The sequence below is a fragment of the Lytechinus pictus genome, chromosome 18 (genome assembly GCF_037042905.1).
Source record: "Lytechinus pictus isolate F3 Inbred chromosome 18, Lp3.0, whole genome shotgun sequence".
Taxonomy (NCBI): domain Eukaryota; kingdom Metazoa; phylum Echinodermata; class Echinoidea; order Temnopleuroida; family Toxopneustidae; genus Lytechinus; species Lytechinus pictus.
In genome coordinates, this window is record NC_087262.1 from 10771366 (window position 1) to 10790234 (window position 18869).

The window sequence follows — 18869 nt, forward strand, 5'->3', positions numbered from 1 at the left end:
ATATGTGACATAATATGAAAAATATAGATCATAAGTATCATAAGATATTATTTATTGTTCACATAAATAAATATGGAAATATATGGAAATTCGCATTTTTTATCATGTTATTGAACATAAATAACACAACATAACATAGAATAGGCCTATATTTAAAGATAGTCAAACACTGATAGACAATTATAATATTTACGAATTATGTGCATATAGATTCAACTTTTTTGTGTGTAATTAAACTGACTTTAAAATTACGATTGGAATTGGAACTGTAACAAATATTGGAAAATGAAATGGAATATGGAATTGATATCAGTACTATAAATAAATTTTTACAGCATCAACTGTCCATAATCATTTTTATTGTTATTTTCATTGTCATTATTTTTTGTGGGAATGAATTATAATCAATCATCTGTCGAAGAAGGGGTGTAAACTTTGTAGGCGCAAATATTAAAGGGGGAATGTAGGGGCCGCGGAAGCAGGGGGGGCTTCAGCCCCCCCCCCCCAGTATTTTCAAAAACCATGTACAAAAACGTAAAAATGACCATGTCATTGTGATTTTTTGTATGGTCAGCGCCCCCTCCCCACCCCCACTTTGAAAATCGTTCCGCCGCCCCTGGAATATGGTATGCCAAATAATAGATTTGTAAATATTTGCAAGGAATATTTGGAACTGGCTTATATAGGGGTTAGTATACAGATCAGTGTGTAGAGACCGGCCCGACCAGTGCAGTTACCGAAATTGTATAATAAATACAATAAATATATATATTTCATCTTCCCGCAAATAAAATATTTCTTCTTTTTTTTTGGGGGGGGGGGGTGCCGGGGTTGGGGTCTCATCCTGCACTCTCATAAACTTCGATATGTGTGTTGTTTTCTCTCCATGAATATATGAATAACAAATGTGTGGGGGGGTGGCGGGTGTCATTGAGCTTTGACAGAAGTGTATCAACAAGTGTATCAAACTCAAAAGAAGTGTATCAACAAAATCTGTTCTTTTGACTTTTTTCAGATGTAAATATTTTATTCCCGTGGTGAGTGAATTTATAATGAATCGCTCTCATAATTTTACTTTTTTTAAAGTCCGCAAACAACTTTTCAATTTTAATAGCACTAACTTTTTGGTATATTTGGATATTTTATTTAAAAAAAAAGAAAGCTTCATATCAAAATTTTATTATAGAGTATTTTACGCATACTACTCATTACGTCATCGGCTATATTGATGTGCTTCGATTGGTGTTATTGCGACATGTTGGTGAAAGCAGACGACGGATATCTAATGATGTATATAAGGGACTGGCTGATTTGGAAGAGTCATTTGACAACACTTTGAAAGAGTTACATAGCTAGGTTCTGCCATTCATATTTATTGTAAGTATGTTGCTATTGGATTTGGGATTATTTATAAATCTTCTTCCGCTTGCGGCTCCCGGGCTGCTGCTGCGCTGTTGTGGGTCGGAACTCAAGGATATCCGCCGGGCGAAGTTCGACGGAAAGCGACCGGTGACCGCGGCAGGAGCTCCCCGAACCGAGTGGCGAGTCTATTGTAGGGGAGTGTCTTGTAGTACCGTACACCGTGTACGCGTTTTATACATGTCAGTCATATATCCGAATCCCCATATATCCATTCAATTTGTTTTTGTTATCAATAAATGTAAGAGTTCCATATGCACCCCCACTAAAATTGATGGATAAGGTTCAGAATAAATATATCTAGCCCTAATATAGAACATATTAAGGGAAGTGGAAATACATACCAAAATATGGCTTTATATTCCGTCAAATTTTGAGCAGGGTCTAACTTAGTCGGTTTATTTAGTCAGTAAAGGGTCTGTGAGCCAAGACTAGTCGATCTATCGGCTGATAATCGTTAAAATACTCCTACCGTAAATATCAGCGCTTTTCGCTAGCATAGCGGGAAAGGTCTTGACTGCAGATAAAACGAGGTGAGTTCGAGTCCCAACTAAGGTAAGCAACAGTAAAAAAATGATAGACAAATCTGAAGTGAACGAACCGGAAGTCTTAACAATCTTTTGTTATTTTTGGTGGGGGGTGCATATGGAACTCTCCGTTACGGTACTCGAAATTTGTCTTACAGTACATACTGAATTATTGTAATTTCTTGATATATTTTTTGTCCCAATTAGGCTAAGAAGCATCAACAAGTTTCAACAAGTAAGATGGCAGCTAACGACATCGACCAAAAGAAGTTCAAACATCGCAGTGGGAAGACCATGCGATACATCAAGGGACAAGCCACCCATGGCAGTATGACTACCTTTACAGGGCAATTTGGCATCTTAAAATCAACAGTAGGGACATTGGATGCCAGCAAATCAAAGGACTTTGAAAAGATTGTTCAAGATGGTGGCTTGGAATTAACAGGTAAGATTTTTGTTTTACGTTTTACCTCTCTCTCTTCCCAATTCTCAGGGGTAGGTATGTAGGATAAACAGAAGACCCCACTTCTGGGTTCTGGCCTGATTAGATTTGTTGAGTGATAGGAAAAGGGAGATAATGATAGGTCTAAAGGAAGTTTAAGAAGAAGAGGGATATTAAATTGAAAAGAGAGTTGGGTGTAAAACTATAAAATGCCCCTATCTTTTGTTTTATATAGTAGAGAAAAAAAAACATTTTGAGGTACTCTGTCCCCATCTTTTACACCCTGGCAATGAATTCCTAGTAATATTTTGTGATGTTGTGAGTTCTAGGTCATTCCAAATTCCGGTAAATGTAATCATTGCAGCTGTTATAGGAAAACCACTAATTTCCTGTGATTGAGTGCGAAGAAACCACTAGCTATACCTTCTTTATTTATTATTTTTAATTGCTATTATTTTGTTGGGGGGGGCTTTCTTAGCTTTTTTTCCTTTCCTGATGTTATTTTAAGCTAGATATTTTGTTTGTTTGCTTTTTTAATTTCTTCTTTCTTTATTTCTGTAATTCATTCTTTCCTCCCTTTCTTCTTTTTTTTTTGAGATACCTTGGCTCCTTTCTTCCTCTGGAGTATTCTCTCTAAATATGTATGTAGAAACTGAAAGAACAAAGGACAAATCTCAAATCTGTAAATGCATGTAATCAAAACATTGAGAAATGTTCTTTAAGCAAGAACATCAGTTTAATTAAAATGGCTTTCATGAATGATGTGTTGACTGCACTGCTGCCTGTAACATTTTCCTTTTGAATACATAGCCTATATATTTATAGAATTTTCTCTTTTCCTTCATAATTGTGTTTTTGTCAGGTAATCACGAGTGGTGGAACCTACCTGTCACATACTCTTTAAACAAGAAAAAGAGATGGCTTCTTCCAGACATGATCGCTGATGGTATTGCCGACGAGGAATTCCACAAGGATAGCGATTACAACGTCGTCATGGTAGAGCGGGAGATACCTTGCTTCAAAGAACATCGGGAGACATCGCGCTTGCTGGATCAACTGGTTCTCAGGACGGGTAAGGCATCCTGTAAAGCTGTCCATCGGTCCCAGGGTGAAGAGGCCAACTGCAGGAGAGCCAAGAAGAACTGCTCTTATGAGGGTGATCTTGTGAGAAACCCAAAGACTATCCGTAACCGCAGAGAGGAAAAGAAAGAGCGGAGAAGGGAGAGGGCGCGGACAGGAAGGAGGATCGACATCCCCTCTCAGACGCGGGCAGAGAATGTCCCAAGCCTGCCCGAGCTGCGATACGAGGTTCTTCGTCCAACTCCCATTAACCGAAGCATGACACATACAATATGTAAAAAAACGTTGTATGACGAGGACTACCATGAACGCAAGAGGAAGCTATCAGGTGAATTTTATTACTGATTTTTGTACCCAGGAGGTGGAGAAGGTGCTTACATTGCTTGAGGGCAAGCCAGAATTCAATGCCTGATGAAACAAGATTATTAATTAGGGCCAATACATAGGTCAAGCTATTGAATTTTTTATTTCAAATCTGTAGATCAGAATCATCTATTATAAACACACTGGCCCGAATTCACAAAGGTGGTTTTGAAAACCCACGGTTGAGTCCATGGTTTAAGCATATTTCCTGTATAAATTACGCTTAATTTATCGCGTATCTGGCACGTGTATAAAAAATGTCCAAATCTGATGCGCGCTTTTGTCACAGTGCGCCAAATTGACGCCTGTTACCATGGTTAGATAAGCTATTTTATTCATGAGTCCACTGTTTGAAGAGTGGGTTCATGAATAAAAACAATGGACTTATGAATAAAATAGCGTATCTAACCATGGTAACAGGCTTCAATTTGGCGCGCTGTGACAAAAGCGCGCATCAGAATTGGAATTTTTTATACACGTGCCAGATACGCACTAAATTAAGCATAATTTATACAAGAAATCTGCATAAACCATGGACTCAACTGTGGGTTTTCAAAACCACCTTTGTGAATTCGGGCCACTATGTTCACATAGTACAAATAATGAATCTGAAAAATCATTGATAGAAGAGTCATTTACTGATCATTTGCATAATAGTTACTTACGGAACTTAGCAATCCAGTGGTGACCCAGGTAATTACTAGCACTTTACCCAGGGTCTTTAGTAAAGGGGTTCGATTCCTTCTCTTTCATCAGTACAAACTGTTGGGTTACTGTCTCCGAAAAACTTGACAGGCGAAAATTAAGAGGGTCGTCATTCAAATAAGTGGGGTATTTCTTAGCAGAAAATCTGTTTTTCCCCATTTTTTTCTTGCTTTGGAAAATTAAGGGGGGGTCAAATCTAACCCCCCAAACCCCCCTTGCTATTCTGGGAAAAGCGCAGTATATAAATGATAATAATAATAAATAATATGGACTTGATAATTACTGGTGTTCAATTTAAATTATGACATAACATTTAATCCTATATGCAACATTGCTCATGATGAAAAAAAAGTGTAAGCGCTTGTCTTAATTTTCACATAAATTATCAGATCACTGTAAAAATTTTTTATTGTATGTTTTGTCTTCTTATTAACTGAAACTTCAGGTCAAAAGAAAGACAATTTTGGCAAGCTACAATTGGACACTGATCTTTGTGATGAAATCCATTTTGATTTGGATGAGGAAGAAGAATGGCCCATCCACACTGGTGATCAGGAGGAGTGTCTTTATAGGTATGATGGAGACACTCCTGCATTTGACCTTGGTTCTTATATCAAAACCTACCAACCAACAGAGTTTGGAACAAGGAATCATCAAGAGTCATACAAGACAGGAAAAGATGAGGCCAAGGTAGAGTCTTCCAGAGCTCTGACATCACCATGCAGGAAGCAATATGGTAAGGGCTGTGCCATTTTCCGGCCTGACCTTGCGACGCCAGAACCGGAACAGGGGTTGTCCAAGTCGGACCTCAGCGACGTGGATACCTCGGACAGTGGCTTTGATTCTGATGGCTCTTCCACCAACCACACTGACCACAAGGTTTCCTGGCTCCACCTGGGCAGTGTCGCCAAAGAGGGCGTCCTTCCGGAGAGACTCCGTATGGACTTTGGGCATGATTATGCAGAGGGACGCTCTGTACCCAGGAGGTTTTCAATCAAGCTGAAGGCAGTCTCTGACAGTGGGGTTCCTGTCGGTGCATCTGCTGTCTTTGCCACAGATGATGTGAGGCAGGACCCAGGAATGGTGAATTTGAGGTTCGTTTCGCAAACTAATCAAGTTTTTTCTTCCCATTTCAGTTTAAAATGTTCGTGTTCTTTAATGACTTTCATCTGGAATGAAGATCATGATTTATTTTGGCAGTAGTGTCCCTCTTGCGAAGGGCTTAGGCTTTCCTTCTTCACCATAATTTTCCATGTAATCTTTGGTCATCCCTTTCCTCTACCATCTTCCTCCAGATCCCATGCCCTATTCACATGTTCATCACCTTTCCTTCTCAACGCTTGACCTATCCATCTCAAATCACTTCCCTTTATTCCACTTCCACAATAGTTTTTATGATAAATTTAATGATTGTGTCCATAACAACATAGTTAAAAGAAATCAGATACATGATACAAAAGGAAAATGAATCTTACTCAGATTTTTTGCCCGATTGCTTCTCAACTTTGCAGGCTGAGGTGTTGCAGTGCAGATTTCCCAATGCAAGATCTTCATCAAGCCGTCAGAGAAAGAATCTCAACACCACCTCTTGTGAAAATGTCCCTCATGGAACAACTAAAAGAGAGCCTTTCATGTTATGCTGAGTAAGTGTGGTTTTGACTTGAGGATGGTCATGGATGACTTTACGGACAATGGGTGATCAGTTCTTGTGCTAAATGATCCCGGGACTTACACTGACGAGTGGATACCATGCGCGACCAAAAAAACATGTAAAAAGGATGTCCTTTTCACGATATGGCACGTTAAGTACGTAACGTGATAAGGGTGTCAAAAACACAAAAATAATGAAAAAAGGGTGTCTATTTCGCTAGGAAAATTACGTGTTTAGGGTCAAATTACGTGTTTCGGGTGCTTTTCGAGACCCCATGGTCGCGCATGGTATCCACTCGTGAATGGAAGTGGCCCCCCCCCCAGGTAAATGATATAAAGTGTATCCCTTTGTTTGTAGTGCTCAGTCTTAGCGCCGAAGAATATGTTGTAGTCATGCACAGTAGAATTGTGTGGTACTTCTGAACAGCTTTATGAAACACTCTGAGTAAAATCATCATGTGTAAAATCATGTGTGAAACCTATGTAAAATTGTGTGTAAAATCATGTGTAAAAATTGTGTGTAAAACTGTATGTAAAATTGTGCGAAAAAATCGTTCGTAACTTACAACAGCTCTATGAAATACCGCCCTTGTCAATTTGACTTACAGATTTGGAGATTTGTGGCTTGATCATTTATACATCAAAATTAATTCTCATTTTTCTTCAGCAGTTCCCAAGAAGGAGTAGGATCCAAGATCTGTAAACCAAAGAAACCGGAAGTCACGCTTGATACAGTGCAAAGCATGATGGGATGGACGTTCAACTACGACACCGCTGAAAATGTCAGAGCTCAATTAGACGATGAGGAGGCACAAGAGGTAAATTAATTATAATAATGTACATGTTTAAAGGGATGGTCCGGGCTTAAAGAATGTGTAGCTTAATAAATAGAGTAGAATTCACTGAGCAAAATGCCGAAAATTTCATCAAAATCGGATAACAAATAACAAAGTTATTGAATTTTGAAGTTTAGCAATATTTTGTGAAAACAGTCGTCATGAATATTCATTAGGTGGGCTGATGATGTCACATCTCCACTTGTTCTTTTGTATTTTATTATATGAAATTAGGTTTATTCAATTTTTTTCCTCCAAGAACGAGAAAAAATTGGATTGTCAACTGAATAGTGCATTAGATATTTATTGCTGCAACTTATTCCATTATAAGGGAGACATATTATTCAGACAAGTATGAAATAATGAAAAAAATATGATTTTATGTAATAACATAAGAAAACAGAAAGTGGAGATGTGACATCATCAGCCTACCTAATGAATATTCATGACGACTGTTTTCACAAAATATTGCTAATAACTTTATTATTTGTTATCCGATTTTGATGAAATTTTCGGCATTTTGCTCAGTGAATTCTACTCTATGTATTAAGATATAAATATTTTCAGCCCGGACCATTCCTTTAATGATGCGACAATTCTAATCAATACAATATTCTTGGACATGCTGCATTTCAAACATGTTTAATGTTTAAAAATTGGATGGGGGACCAAGGGCATCCCTCCCTTAATTTTAGAGATTAGTTAATCCAATAGTAAAATATTTTTGTCATTCTGAAGGTTTATTAATCTTGCACCAAAATACGGTTTGTAATTCTACAAATTGATATGAAGTATTCAAACCTTACGTCACTATCGGATTTTCAATCCTTGGAATTGACAGACTGATTAATTTTTGGCTTTACATGTTACCTTTAGAATGACAAGCTACTGAAGCTTGTAACCAAACTATCATATAACATGAAAAATCAAACATGACCCAAGTGTTATTACGCTCAATTTTCCTCAGGATTCAACTGCAACTTCCGATGGATTCTCTAACGCAATACCTGATGGAGAGGACTCCTGCGGCATCTGCTTCGAGACTCTGGCTCCCTCTGGTGGTGAAGACGAGGAGATGGGGACTGCTCTGCTTGGGTGTGGCCACTTATTCTGCAATGACTGCTGGATACGTCATGTGACCAACAGGGTGATGATGGGCGAGACGAGCATTCGCTGTCCGGTAAGTAGTCCTCACTGTATCTCAAGTTCCCAACCATGGCAAGATTTGTGTAGGTGTGTGTGTGTTTGGGTGTGTGACAACAGCTTTCGAAAAAATGTAATGTTGGGAAAGTTTAGAAACATCACTTGATTGAACAAAATCAAGTCAGATAAGTTTTGCTTTGATCTATTAGTTATCAAACAGTTGTGATTTTAACATTGTTTTTGTCTCAAAGGAAATGTGATACTCTGAAATCATATTAAAGAAGGAAATCTGGGGCCCATTTCATAAAGAGTTACAACTGTTATAACTCTGCTCTTATGGCAACTACCATGGTAACCTTGGTTTTGATTGGCTGCTTAGCCCTGTTGCCATGGTAGCTGCCATCATGGCAAAGTTACAACAGTTGTAACTCTTTATAAAATTGGCCCCAGTTCTTTATTTCAATCAGAGGAAGAAGAGCTCAACCCATTGAAACAGAATGTAAACCCTCTCCATACCTGGCAAGCATTCAACCATGTTAATGTCGATCACTTTCCCCATATCTGCAGGCCTTCAAGTGTGAATCTGTCCTGGACAAGGTGACTCTCCTGTCTCTCCTGCCCGACTCCCTCGTCCGCATCCACCTCGCTCATCTCCACGATAACCGTATCAACAATCACCCCGAGTGGAAATGGTGTCCCAATCCCAAATGCGGCCGGCTTGTCCAGGTCCGGGATGTAGCGTGGACTGAGCCTGGTGGGGATCTGTCGGGAGGACCGAGGGTGCGGGAGCGGTTACTGGGGTTGCCTGTACCCTGCGAGTGCGGGGTGTCCTGGTGCTCTGAGTGTAAAGAGGTTGCCCACTGGCCAGCTACCTGCAAGCAAGCGGAACAATATCATCAGTACATGAAAGAAACTGGTAAATAATTCAGTCACAGACAATATGTAAAAAAATATATATATATTTCACGTAAAACCTGGTGCCTGTTGCAGAAGAAGTTGCGTTTAAACGCAAGTGAAAACAAAATCAAGCCCATGTCCCAAATGCACAATTTTGATTGGTTGAAATTGAAGTTGCATATGATTTTCAGAGCTGCATTTTATTGCAGCTTTTTCTGTAACCTGCCCAATGTTTTATCATTTTAATTGGCAGAGTTTGCATTCATTCTTCCATTGCTGTATTTCCTTTTAAATTGATGTATAAAAGATACATATGGATTGAGAAATAATATGTTGTTGAGTAGTATGAATTGTTGTTTTTGTTTTTTAACAGTAGTCTCATTCAAAAAAGAATATATAAGCACTATTTATATTATTATCTTACTAGCTTTACCATAAAAAAATACTTGTTATCGTTTATATGATTAAAGTGTCGCATTCCTGGTAATGATTTGGAGACTATTTATGAAGTGTTTGGTCGTAAGCTCATGCTAATGGACCACATAATCAAAATGTTGCATTGTGGGATAGGAACCAAGATCTGGGTTCGGTAACACAAAGGTGAGCAATTGATCGTACGCTTGATTTTCACGATTGATTGTACATTGTAGTCAATGGAATCAATTGTAGAAAAATATTTTACGATCATTGCTAAGTTTTGTGTTACGGGCCCTTGTGTTTAGATTAGGTCTTGAGCTGATTTCCTTCAAGGGGCTGCGGCACTTGGACTCTGGATAATCCTTTTCCACATTTTTCTGTTTTATTTCTTCATATTTTGTATCTTATAATTTATATGTAATATTTATTGCTATCTTGGTAAATTATACTTAATTCTGCCATTTGGCTGCCACATGTAGTATATATATATATACATACTAAAAACCTCTTTTAACTTAATTAAATGTCATATAGGTGTTGACCACGTCAGATCGGAACATATCAGGTCTGTTGAAGTCAAGCGATGCCCGTCGTGTCGAAACCCGATGCAGAAGAACGGCGGCTGCATGCATATGATGTGCAACTGTGGTGCTAATTTCTGCTGGGAGTGTCTCGGACCGTGGATTGATCACATTAACTGGGATGACTGGGATTACAGGTGCCTCCAGGGAAAAGACAATTTGGAGGTATGCATTCATGATGTGAAAGGGGGGCCCCATGTCTGCGAAACTTAAAAATTCAACTGAAGATTAAATATGAATAATTTTTAAGTCCTATTAAAAAAAATTCCACAGAAATTTTCAGTTGATAAAGTTCCTTGTATTCCTATATGAGTAAGTGCACCATTATTCTCATAAAAATTTGAGAGAAATGTATGATTTTCTTTGGAAAAAACCTCAATCAGTCATTTTCAGATTGAGCAAAAAAATGTTGGCCCATGTCTGCGTGCACTCATTCACCTTAAGGCGACCGCACACCTTACGACTGGTCTCCGACCCGATTTTAGAATAAATGTTGTAGAATTTGATGCTAATATTGAGACTTGGAATATCTTACTGTGTAATGTCCTAAATCATCGTACGAATACCTATGATCAAATTTGTGACTATGCTATCATCCTTCTTAGAATAAAAGCGAATTTAATATCTAGTCGTAATGACGTCATAGCAGTCGTACGATTGGCTACGATTTGAAACCAATTTGGACTTTACTCTGAAATAAGGGCTTGCAATCTTTCAAAATGATTATAATATTATTATTTCAATAATTTTAACCTAAAATAAAATGATATGTTCCATTCACATCTTCAGAAAATGAGAAAAATGCGATTTGTTCCAAAATCGGGTCGCAGACCAGTCGTAAGGTGTGCGGTCGCCTTTACACATGATTCAGGGTTTTGATGTGAAAGGCTACATTGTCAGGCTATTACATGAAATCCCTGAAATTGAACAATTTTCCACCACGTTGAATCAGATTTTTTGATGGATATCTGTCTGTATAAAATTTGTGGTCATTGCGGGTGTTCTTTTATTTGAATCGTACAGATGCGCATACATGCTCTGACAAGGAGCACTGCGCAGACTCGGGCGCCTTACCATACAAATCATGCGGGGCAGCTTTTTATTTGCAATGCAGCTACTGTGATGTGGTTCATGGTTATTTTGCACTTGCCTTGTACTCTGGGTATCCAGCATCAACTATGACAAAGAAATGTATGGGTCCATGCACAAGCATAATAGAGTAACTATTGTCCCCAGACAAGTGGGTCCATGAAACGCTTTATAGGATCTGATGTTGGATTCACACCTGTTGTATAGTCCCTACTCTTTTTACTGTTAAAAAGAGAAATGCCACCCCCACTCTTATGTTAAGTCAATTTGGTTTTAATAAAAGCAGAAAAAAATAAGAGAAGCGTATTAGTAAAGGTTTGGCGAAAATCCACCTAAGAATAACAAAGTTATCATGGTGGCCTAGCTAGTGTTACTGGAAAAGGGAAAGGTGCTAACATTTTTGCGTAAAGTTACAAGAAATCTTTGATGTTAAACTTTGATGATTGAATATGATGGTTATTTTTCTCACTATGTTTCTCTCTGCTATCCATTTTGTCTATTAGACTGTGTTGCTGTCGTTAAAGAAAAATGTCTCCATCTTCTTCACCGAGCTTGCCCTTGAGAATCATAAGATGAGGGGTCGCCAGACCGTTATGAAGCACCACCAGCAGGCCTCGAGGCTAGCCAAGAGGATGGTGAGGCTACGTAGTGTGCTTTGATTATGATGATGTTGGTGATGGTGGTGGTGATTACGGTGATGATGATGGTGGTGGTGGTGTTGGTGATGATGGTGATGATGATGATGATGGTTATGAAGATGGTGATGAAGATGATAATGATGTTGATGGTGATGATGATATTGGTGATGATGATGATGATGATGGTGATGATGTTGGCGATGGTGGTGATGGTGATAATGATGATGAGATAAGACATGTCACTACGTCACAGACTATTGACAAGGCACCTCGAAGAACACACCCTAGGGGCCGTTTCATAAAGCTGTTTGTATAAAGTCAAGGGTGACTTTAAGAACGACTGATCATCCTTTCTTGTGGTACAGGATGTTCACCATTAAATGTTCGATGGTGATTATTCATAAATTATAGATAATTTACGTGGAGCGTTGTGACCCAGTGGATAAGTCTTCTGACTTTGAAACAGAGGGCCGTGGGTTCGAATCCCAGCCATGGCTTAATTTCCTTCAGCAAGAAATTTATCCACACTGCTGCACTCGACACAGGTGAGGTGAGTGGGTACCCAGCAGGATTAATTCCTTGAATGCATGAGCGCTGAAAGGCAGCTCGAGCTAAAGCCGGGGTAATAATAATAATAACAACGCACCTCAGAATAGAATATTTCTAGATAGATGGCACTATATAAATGCCTATTATTATTATTATTTAGCACGTAAGAAAGGTTCACCAGTCGTTCTTAAAGTCGCTCTCAACTTCTGAACAGCTTCATGAAACACCCACCAGATATTTTATTTGATTGAAAACTATTATCAGGGTTTATAACCATCTCAACTTTCTCTCCTTCCAGTTCTTTGTCCCTGAAGCCACGTCCCACCTCATCCTTGATGATCTACTTCTACAAGGTGTCCCGGGTGTTCAAGATCTGGTACCTTGGAGCTACTCCTCCAGCCAAGATGACCAATCACGGCTGATTTCATTGATCACCAGGGCAACTAAAATGGCCGCCTTTGCAGCAGAGGTAACAAATGCATATCACTTTACTTCGTGAAAAAAAAGAGAAGATAATCAATTGATCATGTCCATCATATGTAAACATGAGTGGTTGGAAAATAATTTATTTGTCTTTGTACACCTAGATCGTCCTCGACCAGTTCCTCTAAAACTAACCATTTTGTCTAATTACCATTATGTCTAATTTCCAGTTAGGACATACCTATTCTGTCTAATATCTATGTGGTATAACACCACTAAGGGGGCGTTTTAAGAAACTATTTGCAATCGATTGCAAATTTTAGATGCAAATTTACAAGTGACAGATCAATTTTGACTAAAGCAAATCAAATTATACTTGTTGATGCAAGAAGCAGATCATTAATCAGTTGCCAATTTGCAATGACGTGCATGACTTTCAATTCATTTTGGGTCCTGAAATTGACTTGCGATCACAACACCCCATTAGGCTGTATGCTTAGCTGGATTGTTTGTTTGACAAAGTCAAATACAACAAGAAAGATGAAGTAAAATTAAATTAGATTAGACTAAATAGTTGTTAAACGATGCAAGTGTGGTATAAACTAAAGGGCAGTTGGAACGAAATTATAGTAGATCAAATAAGTTGAGCCCATGGGGTGTTAGACTGTCTTAGAAGTGCTGAGAGACCAACTGCTGAGAGACCAAGACGCCTTTCTCACTACTGCCTAAAACTAGTTTAGTGGAAACTAGTTTAACGCGTAATGAGAATGGTCAAACGGTCTTGAAAGCGATCTTCGGAACCACTTCGGTAAACCACCTCGCGATGTAGTTTTCAAGATCGATTTGCCTCGTTAAACTGGTTGTAGCGTGAGGACACAACCGTTCTTTGGGAAGCGATCTTTGCACATTTTGATCGCGCTTCTCCACACACTGTGTGTAGAATCTCTACACTGCGATTTCAAATTTTGTGCGAAACATGTCACCCCCACTGACAGCATTCCCATAGCAACAAGGCCACTTTACGTGAGGTGGTTTTTCAAAGCCTTTCGGCCGATCAAATGGAAACGCTAGCAAAGCAATCTTCCAAACTGGTTTCCTGAACCGGTTTCCAGTAAACCAGTTTTAGAAAGTATAATGAGAATGGTGTCTAAGAGAATATGAACACACTGGTGACTGCATATCACCTATCATTAAGGAAAATTACACTTTGGGCATGTTTGATTAGAATCAACTTCACAATATCATTTTATTTCCCATAACCTCTTGCAGGTACATCTGCTTCTAGAGTATATGAGCACTTTGATAGGACACTTGCCACGGAAACAAAGGATCGGGAAGAATGCCTGGAAGCTCATCATCTGCAGACTGATGTTCATTGCATGCAGAATGGAAGAAGTAAGTAGAACTAGGACTCAGGAACAGGTCTTTCAAATGAATGAATGCTGAGGATGAGCATGATATCATGATGATGATGGTGATGAAGATGATGGTGGTGGCGGTGATGGTGGTGATGATGATGATGGTGATGATGATGGTGATGATGATGATGATGATGATAATGATGATGATGATGATGATGTTGGTGATGGTGATGATGATGATGAGGAGGATGAGGATGATGATGATGTTGGTGTTGATGGTGAGGATGATGAGGATGGTAATTAGGGTGAGGATGATGATGATGATGACGATGGTGATGACGATGAAGAGGAGGAGGAGGATGAAAATGATCATGATAGTGATGATTATGATGATGATACTGCTGCTGCTGATAATGATGATTATTATTTGATCAGGTTGCAAAAACAGCATGGCATTTGGTCAAAAGATGTATCTTTTTCCTCCAAGCTATTTTTTTCAAGTGACATATTCATTTTCACCTATATTTCTTCACCTTGTAGCTCCTTGAGCGGCAGCATGAGAAACCTGCAGAGACTGTTTGGAGGAGCCTCACTGTACTGCTTCACCAGGGTCAACTGTGCATCAAAGACATCACCAGGACAATGCCACTCCTGCACAAGGGACTTCAGAATGTCAATGGTGAAGGGTCAAAGAGGACTGCTGAAGGGAACTCTCAAGGAGCAAGGAATTAAATTGTAGTGATTGTTTCAGGGATTTCAGTCAGGACAACTCTGCTTCAGAGACATCACCAGGACAATGCCACTCCTGCACAAGTGACTTCAGAATGTCAAGCGTCAAAGAGGACTGCTGATGGGAATTCTCAAGGAGCAAAGAATTAAATCGCACTGGTTGTTTCGAGGATTTCAATCAGGACAACTCTGCTTCAGAGGCATCACCAGGACAATGCCACTCCTGCAAAAGAGACTTCAGAATGTCAAAGGTCAAAGAGGACAGTTGAAGGAGACACGCAGAACCCTCGAGGAGCAAGGAATTAAATCGTTGTGCCCACTCACTAGATTAAGTTAACTGTTCCACACATTTATGCACATTCTCCACTTCCTAGGGGGCAAATATGGAAAAGTTTCTTGCCAAAAGACAAGTGTATACAGTATGCTGATCTATTCACCGCCTCATTGGCATCCTCCCTGGATAGAGAGTGGCAAATCTTGGCAATTGTCTTTCTGAAAGGCATGACGTTGGCATCCTACCATACCCGTGTTTGGAGAGTGGCAAATTTGGTTAATGTCTTTCCCAACAGCATTAGTGCCAAGTAGGATAGTTGAACCCCTGACCCTTTGTTTATGAGTCAAGGGACTCAACCACTACACCACTCCGGCACATGAATGCAATTAGAATGCAGTTAGTTTGCAAGCTCAGACTTTAAATTTGACTCTTTAATAAAGTAACACCATATCTACATGTAGGTTGGAGACTAAACTAAACTCCAAACCCTATGTGTGTGTCAAATAAGAAGCGGAAGCAGCTACAGTTTGTGAGTGAATTTTATCTCACTACTTCCAACTCTGCACTATGCATTTCATGCAAAAACCAAAGAATTGTTTCTGCAGACTACATCTCAATAGCATAGCATTATTTTTTTTGGTGAAAGATTTAGCCCAACATGGATGGTCCAACTCTGGAGACATACACAATCATCTAATGCACATGTGAATATATTTCCCGGGGGCCAGTCAAATTTATCGCTGTACACACGCATGACCAAAAAAACGTGTTTAAAGGGGATTTTTTTTCAGTTTTGGACACGGGCCATACGTGCACTTGTTAAGGGTATCAAAAACACCAATTTTCAAAAACTAAGGGGTAGCTTTGAAAGACTGGTCAATGGTCAATCGCAGGGTCAAACGGATTTAGGGTATGTTTTTTGTTTCCAAAGCTTTTTTTTTTAAGACTAGCCAAACCTGTTTAGGGTAGGGTTTTTTCCCCGGGGTCATATTCTGGCGACATTGTTAAGGGGTCAAAATGTGTAAATAAAGCCTGCGAAAACTTGTTTAGGGGGTTATTTTGCACACACAGAAAAACTCGTTTAGGGGGTGTTTGGAAATCTTTTGGCCACGCGTGTGTACAGCAACACATTTGACTTGCCCCCCCCCCCCCCCCCCGAGATATATTTATGAATATTTAGGAACCTTATTCCTTGATTTGATAAATTTAGAATTACTCTCGGCCAATATGCATTCTTTATACATAAAGAAGTACACTTAGCTTTCAGTTCTTGCCTCTAGAAGCAAATAATAATAGTTGGTGAAGAAGATGATGGGCAAACTATCATTTTCTACTATGCGATCTTCCTGTAGCTCAGTTGTGTACATCCAGCTCAACAAGGAATTGATAGTTTGTCTATTCACCTGAAACCAAGAGGTGATCAATTGCTTTATATTCCACACCTGACAGGCTGAAGCCATTGAACTATGCATGTATGGGAAGAAAACCATATTTATACTTCTTTACATTTTTACAAGAACGAATTATGGTGTAAAATCATTACTCTTGAATTTCTTTTGTATGTAATACTAAATTCTGCAAATTCAGGGTTATTATAGATGATGGTTAAGCTTTTCTCCAAACCACCATAAATTATGATAATGAAGATTGTGTATGTTCCATTGGGAATCAGACCTAGTTTTACATTATTAGAGAGAAAATTATTTGGCTATTTCAAGTAACAATTATTGTTAATTGTTAATTCATTGTTACTTCATTGATGACATGTGCAATGTCTTGTAGAATTGAAATAAACTTGAAATAAACACTTGAAATAAACTTGAAAAATTAAGAGATATAGTGGCAGTGTGTAGTACATCAGCTCTCTCATGTGCACTGCATATCACTGTTTTGTGAAGGTAATTCAGATGTCATAACTTTACGGTATTTGACAGCCGATTTTGATGAAGTTTTCAGCAACATGCTGGGAACTTTGAAATCCACTGTTTTGCTTTCCCCAGCTTTTCTGGGGACTGAAGTGCAATATAGATATTCAAGAAGTATTTACTATTTACATATCGTTTGAACGCATACAATAATAATTGTATCAGAGTATATGCTATATGATTGCTTACTGTTTTTGTCTCACCTGCATAGCAGAGTGAGACTATAGGCGCCGCTTTTCCGACGGCGACGGCGGCGGCGGCGTCAACACCAAATCTTAACCTGAGGTTAAGTTTTTGAAATGACAGCATAACTTAGAAAGTATATGGACCTAGTTCATGAAACTTGGCCATAAGGTTAATCAAGTATTACTGAACATCCTGCCTGAGTTTCATGTCACATGACCAAGGTCAAAGGTCATTTAGGGTCAATGAACTTAGACCATGTTGGGGGAATCAACATCAAAATCTTAACCTAAGGTTAAGTTTTTGAAATGTCATCATAACTTAAAAAATATATGGACCTAGTTCATGAAACTTATACATAAGGTTAATCAAGTATCACTGAACATCCTGCATGAGTTTCACATCACATGACCAAGGTCAAAGGTCATTTAGGGTCAATGAACTTTGGCCGAATTGGGGGTATCTGTTGAATTACCATCATAACTTTGAAAGTTTATGGATCTGATTCATGAAACTTGGACATAATAGTAATCAAGTATTACTGAACATCCTGTGCAAGTTTCAGGTCACATGATCAAGGTCAAAGGTCATTTAGGGTCAATGAACTTTGGCCAAATTGGGGTATTTGTTGAATTACAGCCATAAATTTGAAAGTGTGTTGGTCTAGTTCATAAAACTTGGACATAATAGTAATCAAGTATCACTGAACATCCTGTGCGAGTTTCAGGTCACATGATCAAGGTCAAAGGTCATGTAAGGTCAAAGAACTTTGGCCACGTTGGGGGTATTTGTTGAATTGCCATCATATCTCTATAAGTGTATTGGTCTAGTTCATAAAACTTGGAAATAAGAGTAACCAAGTATCACTGAACATCTTGTGCGAGTTATAGTAGTTTTCAAAATCAGCACTGCTGCTATATTGAATCGCGTGATGCAGGTGAGACGGCCAGAGGCATTCCACTTGTTGTTATTTTATACAGATCATCTTTTACTATTGAAATATTTTTTTATCATTACATTTTGTGTTTTTTTTTTTTCATTATTTATTTCTAAATAAATTATATCTTTGAAATTAAACTTTGTGTCTCGTTTATTTTTCATGTTGTTATGTCCATCTCTGTGTTTGATGGGCCATAGATCTTGTCCCCGTGACACAAAACGATTAGCAATTAATGGCTAAATGAAATGGCCTATCAAGATCATCCTAGTATGAGCATTTTGCTCAGTAGACTGACTAGGAACCAATCAGAATTGCTCTTTCAAATTAGCAATTGAACGCTAACCTTTGTGCTACAGGGCACTGGTAAATATTACTTGGTCTGTGCACATTTTGTCTTCTACTCTCATCCCACATGGTCTAATCATAGTTTGTCTATGCACAACCAGGAGGGTGTTTCACAAAAATTTAAGTATTGCTTTGCAGTATCAAAGGCATCACTGCATTATCAGGCAAAGAGGACACACGCTACTGCGTAAAAATCAATATGATTGCATGTGCTGTTACATCATTTTCCGAATTGGTAATTAAGCATGACTCTAAATCCTTATGCAAAAAAAGAGGAAAAGAAATTTAGGGACTAGCTCACTAGTGTACGAATGGCATATTCCCATCATGCTAACTTATAAAGGAGGGGGGGG

General features: G+C 38.8%; 1 protein-coding gene across 2 annotated transcripts; it reads left to right on the forward strand.

Annotated features, from left to right (window-relative positions):
- The first annotated feature begins 1252 nt into the window (after positions 1-1252).
- On the forward strand, positions 1253-18308 carry LOC129281146 (uncharacterized). 2 transcript variants are annotated; one of them, XM_064113142.1, is made up of 13 exons: positions 1253-1377; positions 2154-2391; positions 3251-3796; positions 4982-5630; positions 6048-6179; positions 6857-7004; positions 7990-8202; positions 8733-9081; positions 10014-10225; positions 11653-11784; positions 12635-12805; positions 14029-14154; positions 14661-18308. In XM_064113142.1, exons 2-13 carry the CDS (start codon positions 2187-2189, stop codon positions 14850-14852), a joined length of 3075 nt encoding a protein of 1024 aa, XP_063969212.1. In that variant the 5' UTR covers positions 1253-1377; positions 2154-2186; the 3' UTR covers positions 14853-18308. The 2 variants fall into 2 exon arrangements, with proteins under 2 accessions (XP_063969212.1, XP_063969211.1); XM_064113141.1 differs by having other exon boundaries at positions 1268-1377; positions 6854-7004.
- Positions 18309-18869: the final 561 nt, after the last annotated feature.